Below are 17073 nucleotides of genomic sequence, written 5' to 3'. Positions count from 1 at the left end.
TGACATCACTAGACTATAGTACTAAGTAACCTTAATTCCCTTGTTCTCTTACATTGATAGTTTTCTATCTTTTACGAAATAAATGAAAAATAAATAGTCTTTTCTTTGGCAAGAAAAGAAGATAACAGTTCTCTAAACTTAGTTATTTTTTCTTTTAAATTATCTAAAAAATGGGCAACTTCCAGAAGAAAAAAAAAAAACAAATTAAAGGTCTTTAAAGTTAGTGGGCTTTTATCACTCTTAAATTCGATAGCCCATAAAGAGGTTGATTGAGACGTCCAAAACGACAACGTAGAAGGAAAAAAAATAAAAGAGTCAATGTCTCTTTCATCTTCCTCGCGAGAAAGCTGTTGCAGCCCTGCAATTCCTTCACCTCCTCCATGGATGGACCAGGTTTTGAATGGACTATAACATTATTTGACATTGCCTTGGCTTAGGCTATATAGTCTTAGGAGTAGATCTCTCCCCCTTGCCGAAACATTTGGAGGGTCCCCGGAGGACCTTCATGGGCGTTTTTCCAGCTTTCGGGTGGTCCTGGGACCACTTTGATCCCTCTATGGATCCGCCCATGCTAGTAACTATCCTACTATTAAATATTTACCCTACCAATGCTTTGTAATCTCTCTATTTAAAGGGATCCTTATGTACTCAAAAGGAAGCCAATTGAGTAAACTAAAAGTATTCTAAGAAGAGAGTTTTCTTCTTTCTTAAATCAAGTTTGAGGCTTGGTCATGTGAGTGAATCCACGATTAACAACGTGAGTGATTCCGTTGCCCTTTGGTCGAGTGATTCCGTTGCCCATTGGTCAAGTGATTCCAGGTTCTATCCTGTAAAGACGTGAGTAATTTCGTTCCTCTTGGTTGAGCAATTCACAGATTATCATCCCGCGTCTCCTCGAGACTCCTTTGGATTTTCTTCCCTGCATCAAGTGGTAATCAAATCAAATCAATAAATAATCAAACTTTTGTGGAGGGAATATATTGCAAGACCATTTCTTTTAATTTCCTTTTTCTCTTCCCCCACAAATATATAGTTGACTACTTCTAATTCCAAGTACATAGCCAATTGACCAAATTGCCAATTTCCCCGGTATATAAACAATGAAAACCTCCCCTTTCATACACGAGGTGTAAAGGAGTTGCTTCAACTTTTTGAGAATATTTTTTGTTTGCTCAGAACTCTGATTACTAGTGACATCAATTCTCTCTCTATCTCGCTAGTTACATCAAAAAGGTAAATACGCGTGTGCCGTGCCGTGCCGCCTGTCAACTTCTCTCTCTAGCTTCTTTGGCTCGTTGTGTCTCATAAACCAATTTAAAAGGTAATTATTAAAACCAAATCCAAAATTTGGAACAAATTTGATTTGTTTTAAAGTTTTGATTTCATAATTTTATGTTTTGCTTATGTTTCTTAACTTTTTGCAGATAAAGTATTTGATCATCACCAACATGATGCAAATGTGCAAACAAATACAAACATTACATGTTCCTTTCTAGTGGTCATAATCATAAAATGGATGTGTTCAATCCCCGCCGGCAGAAGGAGAAGGTGGTGATCGTAATGGGGGCAACGGGGACCGGAAAATCAAGGCTCTCCATCGACCTAGCCACCTGTTTCCCGGCAGAAATCATAAACTCCGACAAAATGCAAGTCTACGAAGGCCTTGATATAGTCACCAACAAAATAACCAAAGAAGAGCAACGTGGTGTACGGCACCATTTGCTAGGGATACTAGATCCTAATGAAGATTTTACGGCCAGGGATTTTTGTGACCTAACCTCACTTGCCATTGAATCCGTTTTAGGCCGTGATCGGCTTCCAATCATCGTCGGAGGCTCCAACTCCTACATCGAGGCGTTAGTCGATGGCCATGACTATAAATTTCGGTCCAAGTACGAATGCTGCTTTTTATGGGTAGATGTGTCTGTACCCGTTATGCACTCGTTTGTGTCAGGACGGGTTGACCGCATGGTTCAAAACGGAATGGTGGATGAGGCGAGAGAGTTCTTTGATCCCAATGCAGATTACATGAAAGGGATTCGAAGGGCAATTGGGGTCCCTGAATTCGATAAGTACTTCAGGTATGGGCCACTTTTGGATGAAGAAACTCGTGCCAGGTTACTACAACAAGCAGTGGACGAAATTAAGGACAATACGTGCAAATTGGCATGCCGACAATTGGAGAAGATTCATAGACTTAGAAATATCAAAGGGTGGAATCTGCACCCGTTGGATGCCACAGAGGTGTTCCGAAAGCGCGGCAAGGAGGCCGATGAGGCCTGGGAGAAGCTTGTGTCGGGGCCAGGTGCTATGATCGTTGGCCAGTTTCTTTACAATATGACAGCTGAGGTTCCTCCACATATTGGAAGTCTTAGGGTTCCTGCAGCACTTGCTGCTGCAAGTGCAACTCACTAGAGGCTTAGACATTATAATTTTCTTATGCAATATAACTTTTGGTTAATCTAATTTCTTCATTGCAAAATAAAGAAAATAATATTGTCAGTGTCATGGACATTTCTTAAGCATTAATTTATTGTATCGTATCATTCTATATCATGCATGATATGATTATAGTTTCAATTTTTGCTTTCTTAATGATATTATTAAAGTGAGGGATGAGCAAAACTCTAAATCTTTAGTGAAATAAATACCATAGCTTTGATCTTTTAATTTCAACAAAATCATCACGTAGTAAATCAACAAAGTCTAAAGTAATCTCTCTTTTCCCTCAAGTTTAATACCAATTGGCTCTTATTTAGAACTTCTTGTAACCGGAACACAAAGTAAAAAAAAAAAGTAGGTTCATGGGTTCATTGATTAGTATACTTCAGGTGCTGGAAAGGTCGAGAGCATATTTGAAATGAACTTTGGCTATTCTCATCTCTCAACTCCTCTAGACTATATTCTTTCTTTTTCATCGAATTTATCCTTTCGAATGTGTATACAGTATTAACGTCCTTTTTTAGCAAGAAGAATTTGTCTTTAACTACATGTTAGAGGTATTTGATCATGAAAAAGTAGGGTCAATTATGATGATTTTTCAGGTACAACCTAAGTATGTGCTCCGTACACATGTCATACCCTCATATCACTTTAGTTTTTGTCATGCATTGCTTTATAGAATCAGAATAAGGGTGGATAATAACATGGCTTACGATAATAAAGTTGTTAATGATACTATTTTATTAATAAATAAAATTAAAATTAACGTGTCACCAATAGTATTCCGATGCTCGTCAAACTAAGATAATTAAGTTAATATAATTGGTTTTTGGATATGATTTCTTGATAAGAAATCAAAAGCATAGCTAATTGGATGCGAATAGACGATATTTCTTCTCATAAAAAGCAACCACAGAAAATAGTTGAAACACTTAGGACTTTGCTTTCTTTTCACGCATCACACACACAAAACCCTTCGTCGATTAGTTTGCACGAATGAAGATTCTTTCCGAATCTTTTTTGTGAAGATTTTGAAGATCCTTCAATCATATTCGTTCATCGTGTATCGTGTAATAAAAAATTATTGTAAATTTTTTTTATTTAAAATTGAATATAAACAGTATTTGACGAAAACTAACCGCACGATATACAATGAACATACGTGATTTGAAGATCTTCGAAATCCGTACAAAGAGGATCCGGAGGGTTCCTCATTCAGTTGCAAGTATGCAGTGTGGAGCATGATATATAAGGAACAAGGATATTCTCTAAATCAGGGACGAAGCCAGAGCTTTGTGTGAATGGGGGCATCCTCAAACAACAAAGTCATAATTAAAAAACTCAAGAATTTACTAAACACAATACTTATATATTAATCCAAAAAGTTTTTCATACAACAATCCCTTACAATATCCCTCAACACGTTTTCATGTTCTGAAAGCGTTGCATGACAACATCATTACCAATACCATCAAATATCTCTCTCTCTATAAAAATAATCATGTTATCATTCATCCATTGATCTCCCATCTGATTTCTCAATCGATTCTTCAGAATTTTCATGGCCGAAAATGCTCTTTCAACGGTTGCAGTAGCAACTGAAAGAGTTAGTACTAATGTCACAAGCAAGTAAACTAGCGAATACACCTTGTGTTTTTTGCATTGAACCATTTTTTTTTTTTTTGCAAGATCTCAAATCTCTTTTAAACCTGAAAACTCAATGCTAGACCGCATATCCACAATGTAAGTCTCAAGTTGAATCTTAAGTATCACCATCTCATTCATAGAGAAGTCTTTAGGATAAAATTGGGCAAGACGCAATAGCTTTTGGCTTCAAAAGCAGAGAAGGAGTCGGCTGGACATAAACATGCCAAACAAAGAAGTTACTCAGTGTTGGTCTCATTGAAACGATTATTTAGTACTTGAAGCTGCCAATCCAAAACAACATAAAATATCCCAACATAATAATGATGCATATTTGTGACTGCTTGTGCTTTTCGTTGCCCTCGCCTTCGAGAAAGAAACATATCATCCATATTAGGCACATCAATATCATGTTCAAGACAAAATTCTGAGACTTCACTAAGTAAAGAACCCAACCACTTTTCCTCATTATCTCCAACCTTTGCTTACAAACTCCAACCAACTTCATGGCATTTACAATATCTTGATCCTTCCTTTGCAATGCTTGTGACAATTCATTGGTTATTCCTAGTATATCTTTCATCAATTGTAGATTAAACACAAAATCAAATGATAGCATGGAATCCAATAAATTATTCGCTTCACATCTTTGTTGAGAGCTTACTCCATCATCTGCTATTACTTCAAGTACATCAAGTATGGATGAAAACATAATCATAATACTTACTAAAGTACCAAAGTGTGAATCCCAATGTGATTCTCCAGCACGTTTCAAAATAGTTTCTTGATTTTTGCCTTTCCCACTTGTAAACTCACCACTGTTAAGTGCTTCAATAACTGCAATAGATTGCTTCTCTTGAAGAAGATCACAACGCTTTGATGAAGCTCCAACAACATTTACCAAAATAGTAACTATACTAAAGAGAGACTCAATTTGGATGTTCTTCTTTGCCACAACTACAAGAGCTAATTGAAGTTGATGTGCAAAGCAATGAATATAATAGGCACACCCACTTTCTTTCATAATAAGAGATTTAAGACCATTGAACTCACCTTGCATATTGCTGGCCCCATCTTAACCTTGCCCACGTAACCCAGACATGCTTAATTTATGCCTAGAAAATACCTCATAAATGGTTTCCTTGAGTGAAAGAGCAACGGTACTAATAACATGCTCAATGCCAATAAAACGCTCAATGACATGCCCATTCTTGTCCACATAACGCAATACAATAGCCATTTGTTCCTTCGTTGATACGTCGCGAGATTCATCAATCAAAATAGAGAACAACGAAGTGCCAATGTCTTTAATAAGAGTCTTAATGGTCTCAGTTGCACAAGCATTTACAATGTCTTTTTGAATATCTGGTGATGTCAATTTGTGATTCTCCGGAGCATTTTTCAAAGTAACGGCTTTCACATCCTCATTGTGGTCGGCAAGAAACTGTAGAAGCTCAAGAAAGTTTCCATCGTTGCTTGAATGTTCAAATTCATCATTACCACGAAATGCAAGCCCTTGTCTCAAAAGAAATCGACAACAATCAATTGATGCATTCAACCGAGCTCTATATTGAATTCGAGCTTCATCATGAGTTTTAGAGAAAAAAGATTGGATATGTTGCTTTTGACTCCTTAAAGCTTCAAAATTACTCCATGCTTGATTGTGTGCACTATTGACGCCTCCAATATGAGTTAGAAGTCTTTCTTTCTTCTTCCAGTTAGAAAATCCTTCACCAACAAAGAAATCACCACTTGCTTGTTCTCCAATGTTTGGTTTAAAAAGGCAGCAACACAGACAAAAGGCAGCATCTTTTTCTACACTATATTCCAACCAAGTAGGAAAATCATCAAACCAAGCAGGGTTGAATCGTCTTTGCGTGTCTCCATATTTCTTGTAAGGAAAATTATGGGTTTTAGGTTGTTGAGGACCAGCTAGCACATACGCTCTTCGTACTTGATCTCGAATATTAGGATTGTAATCCAAAATTTGAATTCGCTTACTAGGATCTGATGGAAGATTTGATAAGATAAATTATGTACTATCTTGTCCCCGAGTATCATTATTTTTCTCAATAACTGGGGATGGCGGCACTGATATTTTTTTGAAAAACCTCTCCATGATGTTTCAGTCTGCCAAGTTAATCATATTGATACCAATGACATATAAGGTTCATACGTAATTTGTAGAATTTATACAATAAAATTCTCAATAAAATTCTTAGACTCTTAATCCTAGAGTATACTATACTAATATGCCTAATAACTAATCCATATCCAACCAAGGCAACAATTCAATTAACCAATATGGCAATACCAATAAGCATACAAATTATTTAACAAATAAACATTTAATTCAACTAATCATATGAATAAATGTATACCCATATTCATAGAATTCGTAATTTCATAATTTCATTCATCAGTAATCATAGAATCCATATCAATAATCAATAACCAATAACCAATAACCATTTACCATATGATTCTATATTTCTATACCAATTAAACAAAAATTCTTCATAAATAATTAATTAGGGTTAAGGATTATAGATTTAGGAATTAAATTTTACCTAAATATATATATGTCATCTAGAGAGTGGCTGGCTGGAGTGGCTGGTTGCTGGCATGGTTGGGAACATCACATTTCTCTTGTTCCGTTTCGTTTCAAGATGTTGGGAATTTGGGGGAAGAGAGCAGCACCTCGCTTGACACACCCCGACCGAGATCAGGGCGTGCTGGCCGTCACACGGAGGTGACGTAACCATGTGCACGTGCGGAAGCTAATGAGATAGTAATATAAAAGTACGAATAATTAAAAACTAGCATACAAAGTACTAAAACAAGTGCTAGTGTAATTGAGACACAAGTTCAGAGCAAGTCTACAGCAGTCCAAAAGAAAAGATGCGACAATAGTACACCCGAAGGTGACCCTACGCTGGTGAGTGTCTGTCAGAAAAGCCGGGAGAACCTTCTGGGAAACCACCGAAACTGCTAAGCAACTAGAACCTGGAGGGGCGCAAAACAAAAGCGTGAGTGGGCAAAAACAAATCTTTTCTAAAACCATTTAGTAAAACACAATCTAACCCCTCGCCGTAAAACCTGTATACTTCTTAGAAAATAACATATGTACGTATGTATAGATATGCCAATCATGCTCAAGAATATGCCATGTCAGAATCTCATAATGGAAATGCAAGTGCTCAGGTATAAATCATATCAATAATATATAATCTGGCAGCCGGAGTCACCTAACGTGACCTGTACGGCTGCATATAGAGCTCAAATCTCAAACTCAATAACTGAACTTGCCCACGAGTCGGAACCACCTAAAGTGGTCTGTACGACAGGCCTGGGTGTAATACATATATACGCTCTAGTGCTACGATCACGTGAAGGCTGTGCGAATAATCGCGGGTCACCTACGAGTCGGAACCACCTAATGTGGTCTGTACGACAGGACTGTGCACCTAACTTGGATCCAAGCTGAGTGTGTGGTGCGGGAGGTGAACATCACGTGAAGGATTGTGCCCTACTCTGGGCGGAAGCACTAACACCGGGGGTGCAGGTTATGAGCTCTCTAAGCATCTCAAACTACTACTGAATATAAACATGAATACCATTTACCTGGTACTTACCTGTGCGTCCACAGCACCAAATACGCATATATATATGTATGCCACTACTAATGCATGTGATGATGCATAAACGATAATAATATGGTGCATGGCATAAAATAAATAACCCTTTTTAATCAATTTCTGGGAATATAATGTATATAGGTATATACGGAAAACCAAAAGCCCACTCACTGGTAAGTGGAAGGGTCGTAGCCCCCCTGCCTCGAGTGACCACGCTCGTCCTTGGGGTACGTATCACCTATACGCGAAACAACTACAAAAACGTTAATTTTAAAGCACATAACCAACTTCTCGTAATAACTTCTCACACATTACTCAAATTGGACAAATGAATATACCAACGTGCTCTACACAACCTCAGGATCACAACCATATTTTTAGAAAAATTTTCCACCGCCGCACGCGCCCTCACGCGCCGGCCACGCGCAGGCACGTGCTTGGCACGCTGACGGCGTCAACTGACGCCGTGAGGAATATTCCGTTAGTTCTAACGGATTCCGTCAACGGCGTCAGGAATATTCCGTCAGATTTGACGGAATATTCTGTCACCTTCTCCGGCGAGCCTCTGGCGACGTTGCCGGCGTCGGAAACTGGAAAAATTTTCTAACTTCGTTTTCTCACTCGTTTCTCAACCATTTTTCACGTTTCTTGAACCAAATTGAAGCCCTAGACTAGTAGAACAACGTTAGACCACTTTTAAAGCCTAAAAATCACGAGATCATACCTGTCTCCAAACTCAAAAACCGGCCAACTTCAAACCAGGCGATTCCGACGTCCACTTCCGTCAAACGAAGCACTCCGAGGCTCCTTGGGACTCCACCAAGCTACCCACGAGCTTCAAAATCCCAAAAACGTGATGAATAATTTTTGCATGAATAGTACCCCAAACTGTCTTCGTGAAAATGGTGAAGTTCTTACCTGAAAATGGTACGATCGTGCTCCTCTCAACCTCACGAGTTCGACAGTGTCCTTGGTTCCCTCGATCTACTAAGATTTGATGGGTTTGGTGTGTGTCCGTACGTTTACAGAAGGAAGAAGAAGAAAGAAGGGAGCTCGGGAGAGAGAGAGAGAGACAGGGAAAGAGACAGAGAGAGACAGTGAAGGTGAGAGTGTGTGTGTGTGTGGCCCAACACCTGCCAACACCACACCAAGCAACCAAAAACATGACAAAAACGAACTAGGGGCAAAGTTGTAATTTCACACGTACGTTAACATGAATTTTGGGACGGGATGTCACATCGCTGCTCTCTGATTGGCAAGGGAAATAAAAAGGAAACGGAGAGATGGGAATCAGGGAATGGGGGTGGACCGTGGGGACAAGCGGTCCCCCTATAACCTTTCCTTTTTCTTTTTTTTTTTTTAACTAGAACCAAAACGACGTCGTTTTGCCCTGGATTTAAATAAATAAATAAATATATATATATATATATATATAAGACCCAACTTTGCTTCTGCAGAACCAAATCAGTTCAGTGGGGGCTCTGCTACTGCAAAACCAGATCAGTTTGAGCAGCATGCCAGCATCAGAAAAATCTCAGTGGGGGCATCTGCCCCTTAGGCCCATGGTAGCTCCGCCCTTGCTCTGAATCCTTTTTGTGGGAATCCGGATGATTAATTAATCATGTATGTTCATCGTATATCGTGCAGTCAGAAATCATTTTAAATTAAAATTAAATATAAATAGTACCTAACGAAAACTAACTGCACGATATACGATGAATGAACATGATTGATTGATCCTTCGAATCCCCACAAAGAGGATATGGAGAGGAACCTTGTTCACATACAGGGTCCAAATGATAAGACAGATGCAACGCCCCACCCTTGTCCCAGACTCCAAAATAATAAATGAGAAAGGTGCTAGCAACTTTCTACTTAGATTTTTTCGGTCTATATTTTTGACAATCCTGAACAATACTTAGCTACTTAAAGATGAGTATGAACTCTTATTCAAAATTTCTCAAAATGATTTGTTGTCAATTTATAGAACTTCGTGTTTATAATCAGAATCGTTCAAATTATAAATCACCCCTTAAAGATCGTCTCTACAAAAAAAAAAAATTAAAAATAAGGTCATTTAGTCATCAAATTTTTTGAAAACAAATGAATGGTATTGGTAAAAGCATTACGAACCGTCTATGTATTTGCTACAATAGATTGACTAAACGACCTTAGTTTTAATTTATTTTTTGCATAGATGATCTTTACAGTGTGATTTATAGTATGAACGGTTCTGATCATTAGCACAAATCTCTGTGATTAAAATACTAAGAGTTTTGAGTAGGAGTTCCTACTCATCTTTGAGTAGCCAAGTCTTGTTCATTTTTTATTTAAAATGTTGTTTCATGATCGAAAATATATAGGTCATTTTTTAAGATGAATTATTAAAAAAAAATCATCAAAATTAGAAATTACTTTACTGCTCGATTAACATTGTTAAAATTTGATGTAGAGCAAATGACTGAAACGATCAAAAAACATATGAGAAGGCGTAATGGCGGCAAGACCCAAACATTGCATGTTGGAGCTACGTTCGATTTGAGCCCACAACTCGCTGTAACAACAAGATGAGCGCTTTGTCCTGACGCATGGCCATTTTTTTGCCAAGTTCGCTGGTTTAATGGGAGTTTTTAGGACATGTAGCTATTTTGTTATTTGTTTAATTCGTTTTTTATTTGTACTCCTAGATAACCTAGGATTGATCTCTAAAGGTGCAGGGTTGTAATCTTTCATATCGTTCATAAGTTAACTATGAGGCTTTTCCCACTTTATGATGAATTCTAATTTGGTAGCGTAGTGGATTCTAACTTAAGGCATTTCATTCAATTTTCTATTAATTATATCATGTTGCTGCATCAAAATTCATTGTTTTAAGGAAAATATATAGTTCGTTTATTAATAATTGAATAATCGTTATTCGATTAAGAGATTTCAGATTTAGTTAATATTTTGTAAAGATTGTCTTTAAAGATTGATTTAGAAATAAACTGTTCGAATCACAGCGTGAAATTGCAAGATCGAGAAGATAACATGAAAAAGTTCAAACTACGAAGATCTCTAACATTCCCTAATAAGTATATAAAAACCTTGTGCTGCAAACTAGTTGTTCAAGTCCAATTTAATTAGACAAAATTCATGGTCGATGTTTGGTGCTCAGGGATACTTTGTCTCAAGCTCGTACGTACATAGATCATAATATACATGACTCAAAGCTCATTCTTGTCACCTGTCCATTTTGTCCACTACTCAAAACCCAAATGCATCACCTTGGGTAGGCTCACCATTTTTGTCTAACACTCAAAACCCTAATCTAGTTTGTTCTCATTAATTACTTACTGTTTTATGGTAAACTTGCCCAGATGGGCGGGCCTCTTGTGTTCTGTATTGTAGTTGTAGAGGTACAAGAAGCATGAGAACATAGTCCCACAAGTGGCTTTGGGTTTTTTACCTTTTGTTTTTGTGTGCCTATAGATATTATACAAAAGTAATAGATTGTTGACGGTATGAATTTCACATTGTCGAGAATGTAAAATTTTACATAGTTCATATTTGTAATAAATTTTATAATGAGATTTCAATTTTCTTCATTAATATAACACGTGTATTATTGTAATCATTTATATATCAATGATACAATCACAAATGAAGAGAAACATTTGATTAGCATGAAAGATTCTCATAACTTGCTGCCCTGTCATGTCGTTTGTTTTTCTTGGATTTCTGACCCAAAAAGGAAAATACTAAAACCACAAAAATGGAAACAAATTATAGATATTCGGAAACCACTCACTAGCTGTTGTCATTTTTATGCACGATGCACGATGCACGATGCATCATTATTCTGGTTCTTATTCATCAAGCACACCCGGCTGGAAAATGAAATGCTTAGGACCCACTTAGGAAAATACCCACAGCACAACAAGAAGACAAAATGGACCGATCGATTACTTAAAGAGAAAACATGCCTTATTTCACCTGTATGCAATCATGTGTTTATCTATTTCATATATCTGTGACATCTATTGTCTCTCAAATTTCGACCAAAATAACTAGCTCGGTTCCAACAAAGTCAAAACGCTCTCTCACCAGATTTAAACAATCATGTATTATGTCTCTTATCACATGAATGTTCATCGGTGACATCTAAAAATTTCTTCTATTTGAGCTATAATATGTCCAAACAAAGTGAATTTATACCTATATGTAGATGTAAGATTCTATTCTTGTTAGCCTTTTTACAAGGAAAAAATAATGGTTATGTCCTTTCATACACAAAAAGCTATATCTTTGTGTTTGGACCCAAAATTACACTATCGATCCGAGTAATCGAGGTCGTTAAATGAGTATAATTTTAAACCGTTGAATGACAAAGAGGTTGAAATGATTTTCAATTATTAATGAGAAATAATATTATGATTTTAATTATGATATTATCTCTTAATATATATATATATATATATATATATTAGGATATCTCAACCTAATATTAGGTATATCCAGTTGGTTGTTTTTTTTTTTGGAAGGAATCCAGTTGGTTGTTTTGAAAAGAGATTATATGATCCGTCTTCAAAGGATTGCACAAAGACATTCGAATGGGCTCATCGTATCAAAAGCCCCAGGTGCATGCAATCTTCTACGTGGCTAATTATTATCAAAACCAAGTCTTATCCCTTCAAATCCTATCTCTTGTATTGAAGTGGGTGGTACAATTCAAATTGGTTTGGAATTCATGGACGTGTTGGAGTGAATGGGGTTGTAGCACGTGACTTTATCTTGAGATATGGTGATTATATTTCATCAATTACAGTTAATTTTCAGAGTTTAATTTGTTGAAGGAACCACCATGCATGTACATGGTCTTCGTCATGGGAAATGTGCATGATGGATTCAATTGGTGAAGTGATTTGATGGAATTATGATGATGAGATTGTTGGAAAATAATAGATTTAGGATTTGCGCTCAGCCCGTTAGAATTAGGTTTTGTTAGAGATTAGGATTAGTTTATTATAAATAGAGTGCTTTGTTATTCATTAAAGAATAAGTTAGTCATGATGTAACCTCTTACGATTTTTGTAGCCGTTTCGGCATTTTCATTTGTTTAATAATATTCTTATTATTTTGTAGTTTTGTTTGTTTCGCACTTTAATATTCAACTTAGTATTAGAGCAAGTTCAATCCTTCGGGATTTGATCTACTTTGGTTGTTATCAGTTTCATCTAGTATGTTGCTTCTGTCATGTTGTTGTCGTCATTTGGGTTTAGTTTAATATTAGAAAAGAAAAAACTTGATGAAGCGTTGTTGTGCTTCGCCGTTTCCCGCATCAGATCACCACCAAGTCGCGCCTGCAAGCACGCCGTCACAACACCATCCACTATTGCTAAATCATCACCGTTGCACTACTGACCCGTAGCCATTCCTGCTTGATCACCCTGCACTTGCTCGCACCCACAAGCCACCACTAACCTAGGAATCCGATGAATCTACCACATTTGCACTGCCTCCTGGACTCACTGCCGCACAAAACCAAGAAACATGCTGCTGTTACTACACTCGCATCAACCCCACACCATGCCGCCAGCAACCTGAAGAATATTGAACCCGTAGGTTACCCCCGCTGATTCGCACCATCGTTCGAACTGCCGCCAGCCTGAACCACATCTCCACGATCTCGCATCATACCACCATAGTCTAGCGTCTGCCTGAAGTTCCCAGTACCTGACATGATTGTCGGTACGACCCATGCTAGTACAAGACCATCGTTGCTTCACCATATCTGACTATGTCAGGGTTTGACAGCTCTATAACTTAATAAGTTGGGCCATTGTTTGTCTATTGGGCTACTTTGTTGGATTGGACCGATAAAATGGGCTAAGAAGATAAGGGTGCCTATATTGGGTTGTTAGATTTTTTGTATGAAGTATGCGATTTGTTTGAAGTATGATGTTGCCTGCTTGGTAGTCACTCAAGTGCTTGGATTAGTGACTACCTGAGTGATTATTGTCGAAGTCTCTGTTTTCTTGTTTGTTGTTGTTGGGTTATAGGAATCTCATCGTTACGTGACGGGCTCCATACTTCCAACATATGTTTACTGAAATCTGTATTTGTTAGCATTAGTGGCTGTCCACTTGTAGCGGATCTTGTTTGCATACCTACCTATCCGCTTGTAGAGGAGCTTGTCTGTCTGTCCGTGTTGCGAAGCCTGCCTGCCTGTCTGTTTGTCACCGTTGTGAAGCCTGCTTGTCTGTCAGCATTGCCGAGCCTGCCTATCTGTCTGACTAATGAAACATGCATCCACATCTACTTGTTGGCAAACTCATGTTGTTTACCGCTATGAGTTTGATGGGAGGGTGTTGGAAAATCTTAGATTTAGGATTTGGGCTCAGCCCATTAGAATTAGGTTTAGTTAAAGATTAGGGTTATTTTATTATAAATAGAGTGTTTTGTTATTCATTAGAGAATAAGTTAGTCACAATGTAGCTTCTTAAGGTTTTTGTAGTCGTTCCAGCATTCTTGTTTGTTTAATAATATTCTTATTATTTTGTAGTCTTGTTTGTTCCGCACTCTGATATTCAACTGAGATAAGAAACCTAGGTAAGCTAGGCTTTTGGTCATGATGGGATAAGCCTAGATAGGTTTTTATTTTGATTGAAAAGTCAGCCATCTGGAAGATAGGCTTTAGTCTATGCCACGAATCAGTCTTTCATTTTATGAGTTTGAGTTTCAATTGGTTTCTACGAAATTATCAGGTTGTGCTAAGCAAAAAATATAGATGCTATAAATACAGAGTCGTAGGCAACATTGAAACCCCCTCCAATTCAACAACTTGAGATTTTATCCTTCTCCCCTTTCTTCCCGCCAACACATCTTCAGTTTGGATAAACAACACTGTCAAGGCAACCAGTGACATCTTCAGTTTGGATAAACAACACTGGAAGTACTGCTTCGAGACTGGTTGGTTATTTATTCAAGTCTCGGTTGATAAGGATTTTCGAGTCCTAGTTGGTATAGGTCATCTCATCAGCCTTCTCGGCAAAGTGAGGTGTTACAGGTTACTAGGCTTGGCATGTTAAGCGCCGAGTTGTTTTATGATTGGATATTCACAAGTACACTTTAGAGTTCGACGTTCCGACAACTAAACCACATTTACCATCAAAACATACATCTCTTTCTAGTATTTGTGTCCATATAGTCTGGTGCCAGTTCGACATGTTTATACTCTCACGAATATAATCATTGTGATCGAACTCGACGCCGATGATTTGTAAACTTCACATAACTAGCAACCTTGTCTTCAGGCTCTAGAACCCAAAGACCGAGACGTGTTCCTTCCTCGGCTGCAGTCACAAGATCAAAAAGTCAGCAGCGCGCTCAACACGACATCAGCATATTTTACTCCCTGACCGAGCTTGACCGTCGAGTTGGCATGCCCCTCACATAACCAAAAAACGTAGTTAGCTCATTAGTTACTCGGCATGCGCGCCTCGTAGACTTGGTAGTTTTTAAAATCAACACGTTGATAACAATTTCAACTTTTTAATTATAAGATCGCATATACGTACACGTTTTGGCTCACAATGGTCCCCCTCGTACGGAAGTTTTAAAGTTTGTAAGTGTGGTATCTGGTCAATGTAGATTTCAATATTTAAATGCAGAGCATATTGTTGCATAAAATTCATAGAAGAAACAAAAAAAAGCAAGGAATGAAGTTTTGGGTGAAAAGGGAGGAAGAACTGTCACATATTCAGAGAGACGACTCATTGATCCATTCCTAATCATACCGATAATATCAAAATTTAACCACCTACTACTAGGTGTTGAGTTTTATCATAAAAGATCTATATATATTAGAAGTGAAACTATACACATATATCTTGTATTTTATTTTCTCAGTTTTCTGACGTGGAACTTATATTCAACAAGAACGAGTATATTGATACCCTCCAATACAACCAGTTTGTATATATAGTCAATTATTCTTTCTGGAAAATAAAGTTAAATTTCAAATAAACTCTCTTCAACCAAGTCACCATCTTTTAGATTGGAATATTTTATTATTGGGGTTGTTATCAGCATATATACAATCTCCATTTTCTATTCTTGTCGCATTTGCAGACACTTGGAAACTTTTCATTCATAGAGCCTAAGATATATCATATATTATCTTAGATTCTACAATTGTATGAGCAAGAAGAAAACCCTAATTTATATCTCAGGACAAGAGAACCCCAGTGGTTGGGGTAAATTTTAAACCCGTATTTCGCATAGCTGATTTTGGATTCGATTCCTGATGTTGGTAAACCACACGATAGCATTCATGAGAAGGTGAAATGTGTCTATGAGTTTTTCCGGCCTCCAAAAGGGTCAACTGATGTGGCTTTGCCACTAATTGATCCTTTAAAAATATAAAAATAAAATTTATACCTCATTTCTTGTTTGATTTATGAACTCCTGGATTCATGACTATATTACTTTATCTTGAGATAAATGAATCTCTCTTGCAACAAAAATAAAAATAAAGTAAAAAATAATCATATTCATATCTTATGCAACGTATAAACGTGTGGTGAGTAAGTTGGATCTAATATCATGTTAATTAGATCAGGTCATTAGAGTAAACGAAAAATTGTTTGATAGTGTACGAAAAGACTCGAGATCGCATCAACTTGTATGTGAGAAGCTTTACTTTTCTGACGTGGGATTCATTTCACAACATGAAAACCGTTGCATCACTTCCCGTACAAAAACTAAAGCAGCTAGGGGTGGTTTTTTTTTTATTTTTTTATTTTTATTTTAAAGATTAAAAAGAAGAAGAGGAACAAGCGATGGTTAACCATGATTATCCATCCCTTCCGAACCTAAAGAAGGCTAGTTGAAAATTGCACTCTACTCGTGACGTGACCACAATCAAGCAGATTCACAACTTACAAGATATTGGAATCCTATACCTCCCGTTTTTTCCTTTAGGTAGTGTGTCCTACTTTCCACTCAGTCACTTGTTGTGGTTAAACAACTAGGGGTGCTTGTCTGCCCACAAAAACGTAGCCAGCCCGCATCTAAATGTAAAGCTTTAGTTCTGTGAGATTCATATTCTCAACGGTAAAATTGTTGCATCACATCCGACACGAAAACTGAATCAATTAGGGGTGCTCGTCGGTTCAAAAAATCTAGCCAATCCACATTTGATCGATCCAAGATAGATCGGATTGTGGATTTTCAATCCAAACCAATCCAATCCATTTCATATAATTGGATTGGTTTGGATTGGCCGTCGAGTTTTAATAGTGGAAAATATATTTCATCAAATGTGAAACTGTAGTAAAGTCTAATTCAACCGCAAGTTTTATGAATT

The 17073-nt window shown here is 37.3% G+C and overlaps 2 protein-coding genes across 2 annotated transcripts; one reads left to right on the top strand and one right to left on the bottom strand.

Moving 5' to 3' along the window:
• Positions 1-1140: 1140 nt before the first annotated feature.
• On the top strand, positions 1141-2516 carry LOC137741358 (adenylate isopentenyltransferase 3, chloroplastic-like). The gene is made up of 2 exons (XM_068481079.1): positions 1141-1321; positions 1425-2516. The coding sequence occupies exon 2, from the start codon at positions 1483-1485 to the stop codon at positions 2413-2415; it is 933 nt and encodes a 310-aa protein (XP_068337180.1). The 5' UTR covers positions 1141-1321; positions 1425-1482; the 3' UTR covers positions 2416-2516.
• A 1809-nt stretch (positions 2517-4325) lies between these two features.
• Positions 4326-13446, bottom strand: LOC137741813 (uncharacterized). Its single transcript, XM_068481530.1, has 4 exons — positions 13350-13446; positions 5167-6093; positions 4814-5052; positions 4326-4370 (listed from the first exon to the last, which is right to left on the bottom strand). The coding sequence occupies exons 1-4, from the start codon at positions 13444-13446 to the stop codon at positions 4326-4328; spliced, it is 1308 nt and encodes a 435-aa protein (XP_068337631.1).
• Between the last annotated feature and the right edge of the window lie 3627 nt (positions 13447-17073).

Source organism: Pyrus communis, chromosome 8, assembly GCF_963583255.1.
Source record: "Pyrus communis chromosome 8, drPyrComm1.1, whole genome shotgun sequence".
Lineage (NCBI taxonomy): Eukaryota > Viridiplantae > Streptophyta > Magnoliopsida > Rosales > Rosaceae > Pyrus > Pyrus communis.
The sequence above is the reverse complement of the archived record's forward strand: the minus strand, read 5'-3'. Positions and strand labels throughout refer to the sequence as shown.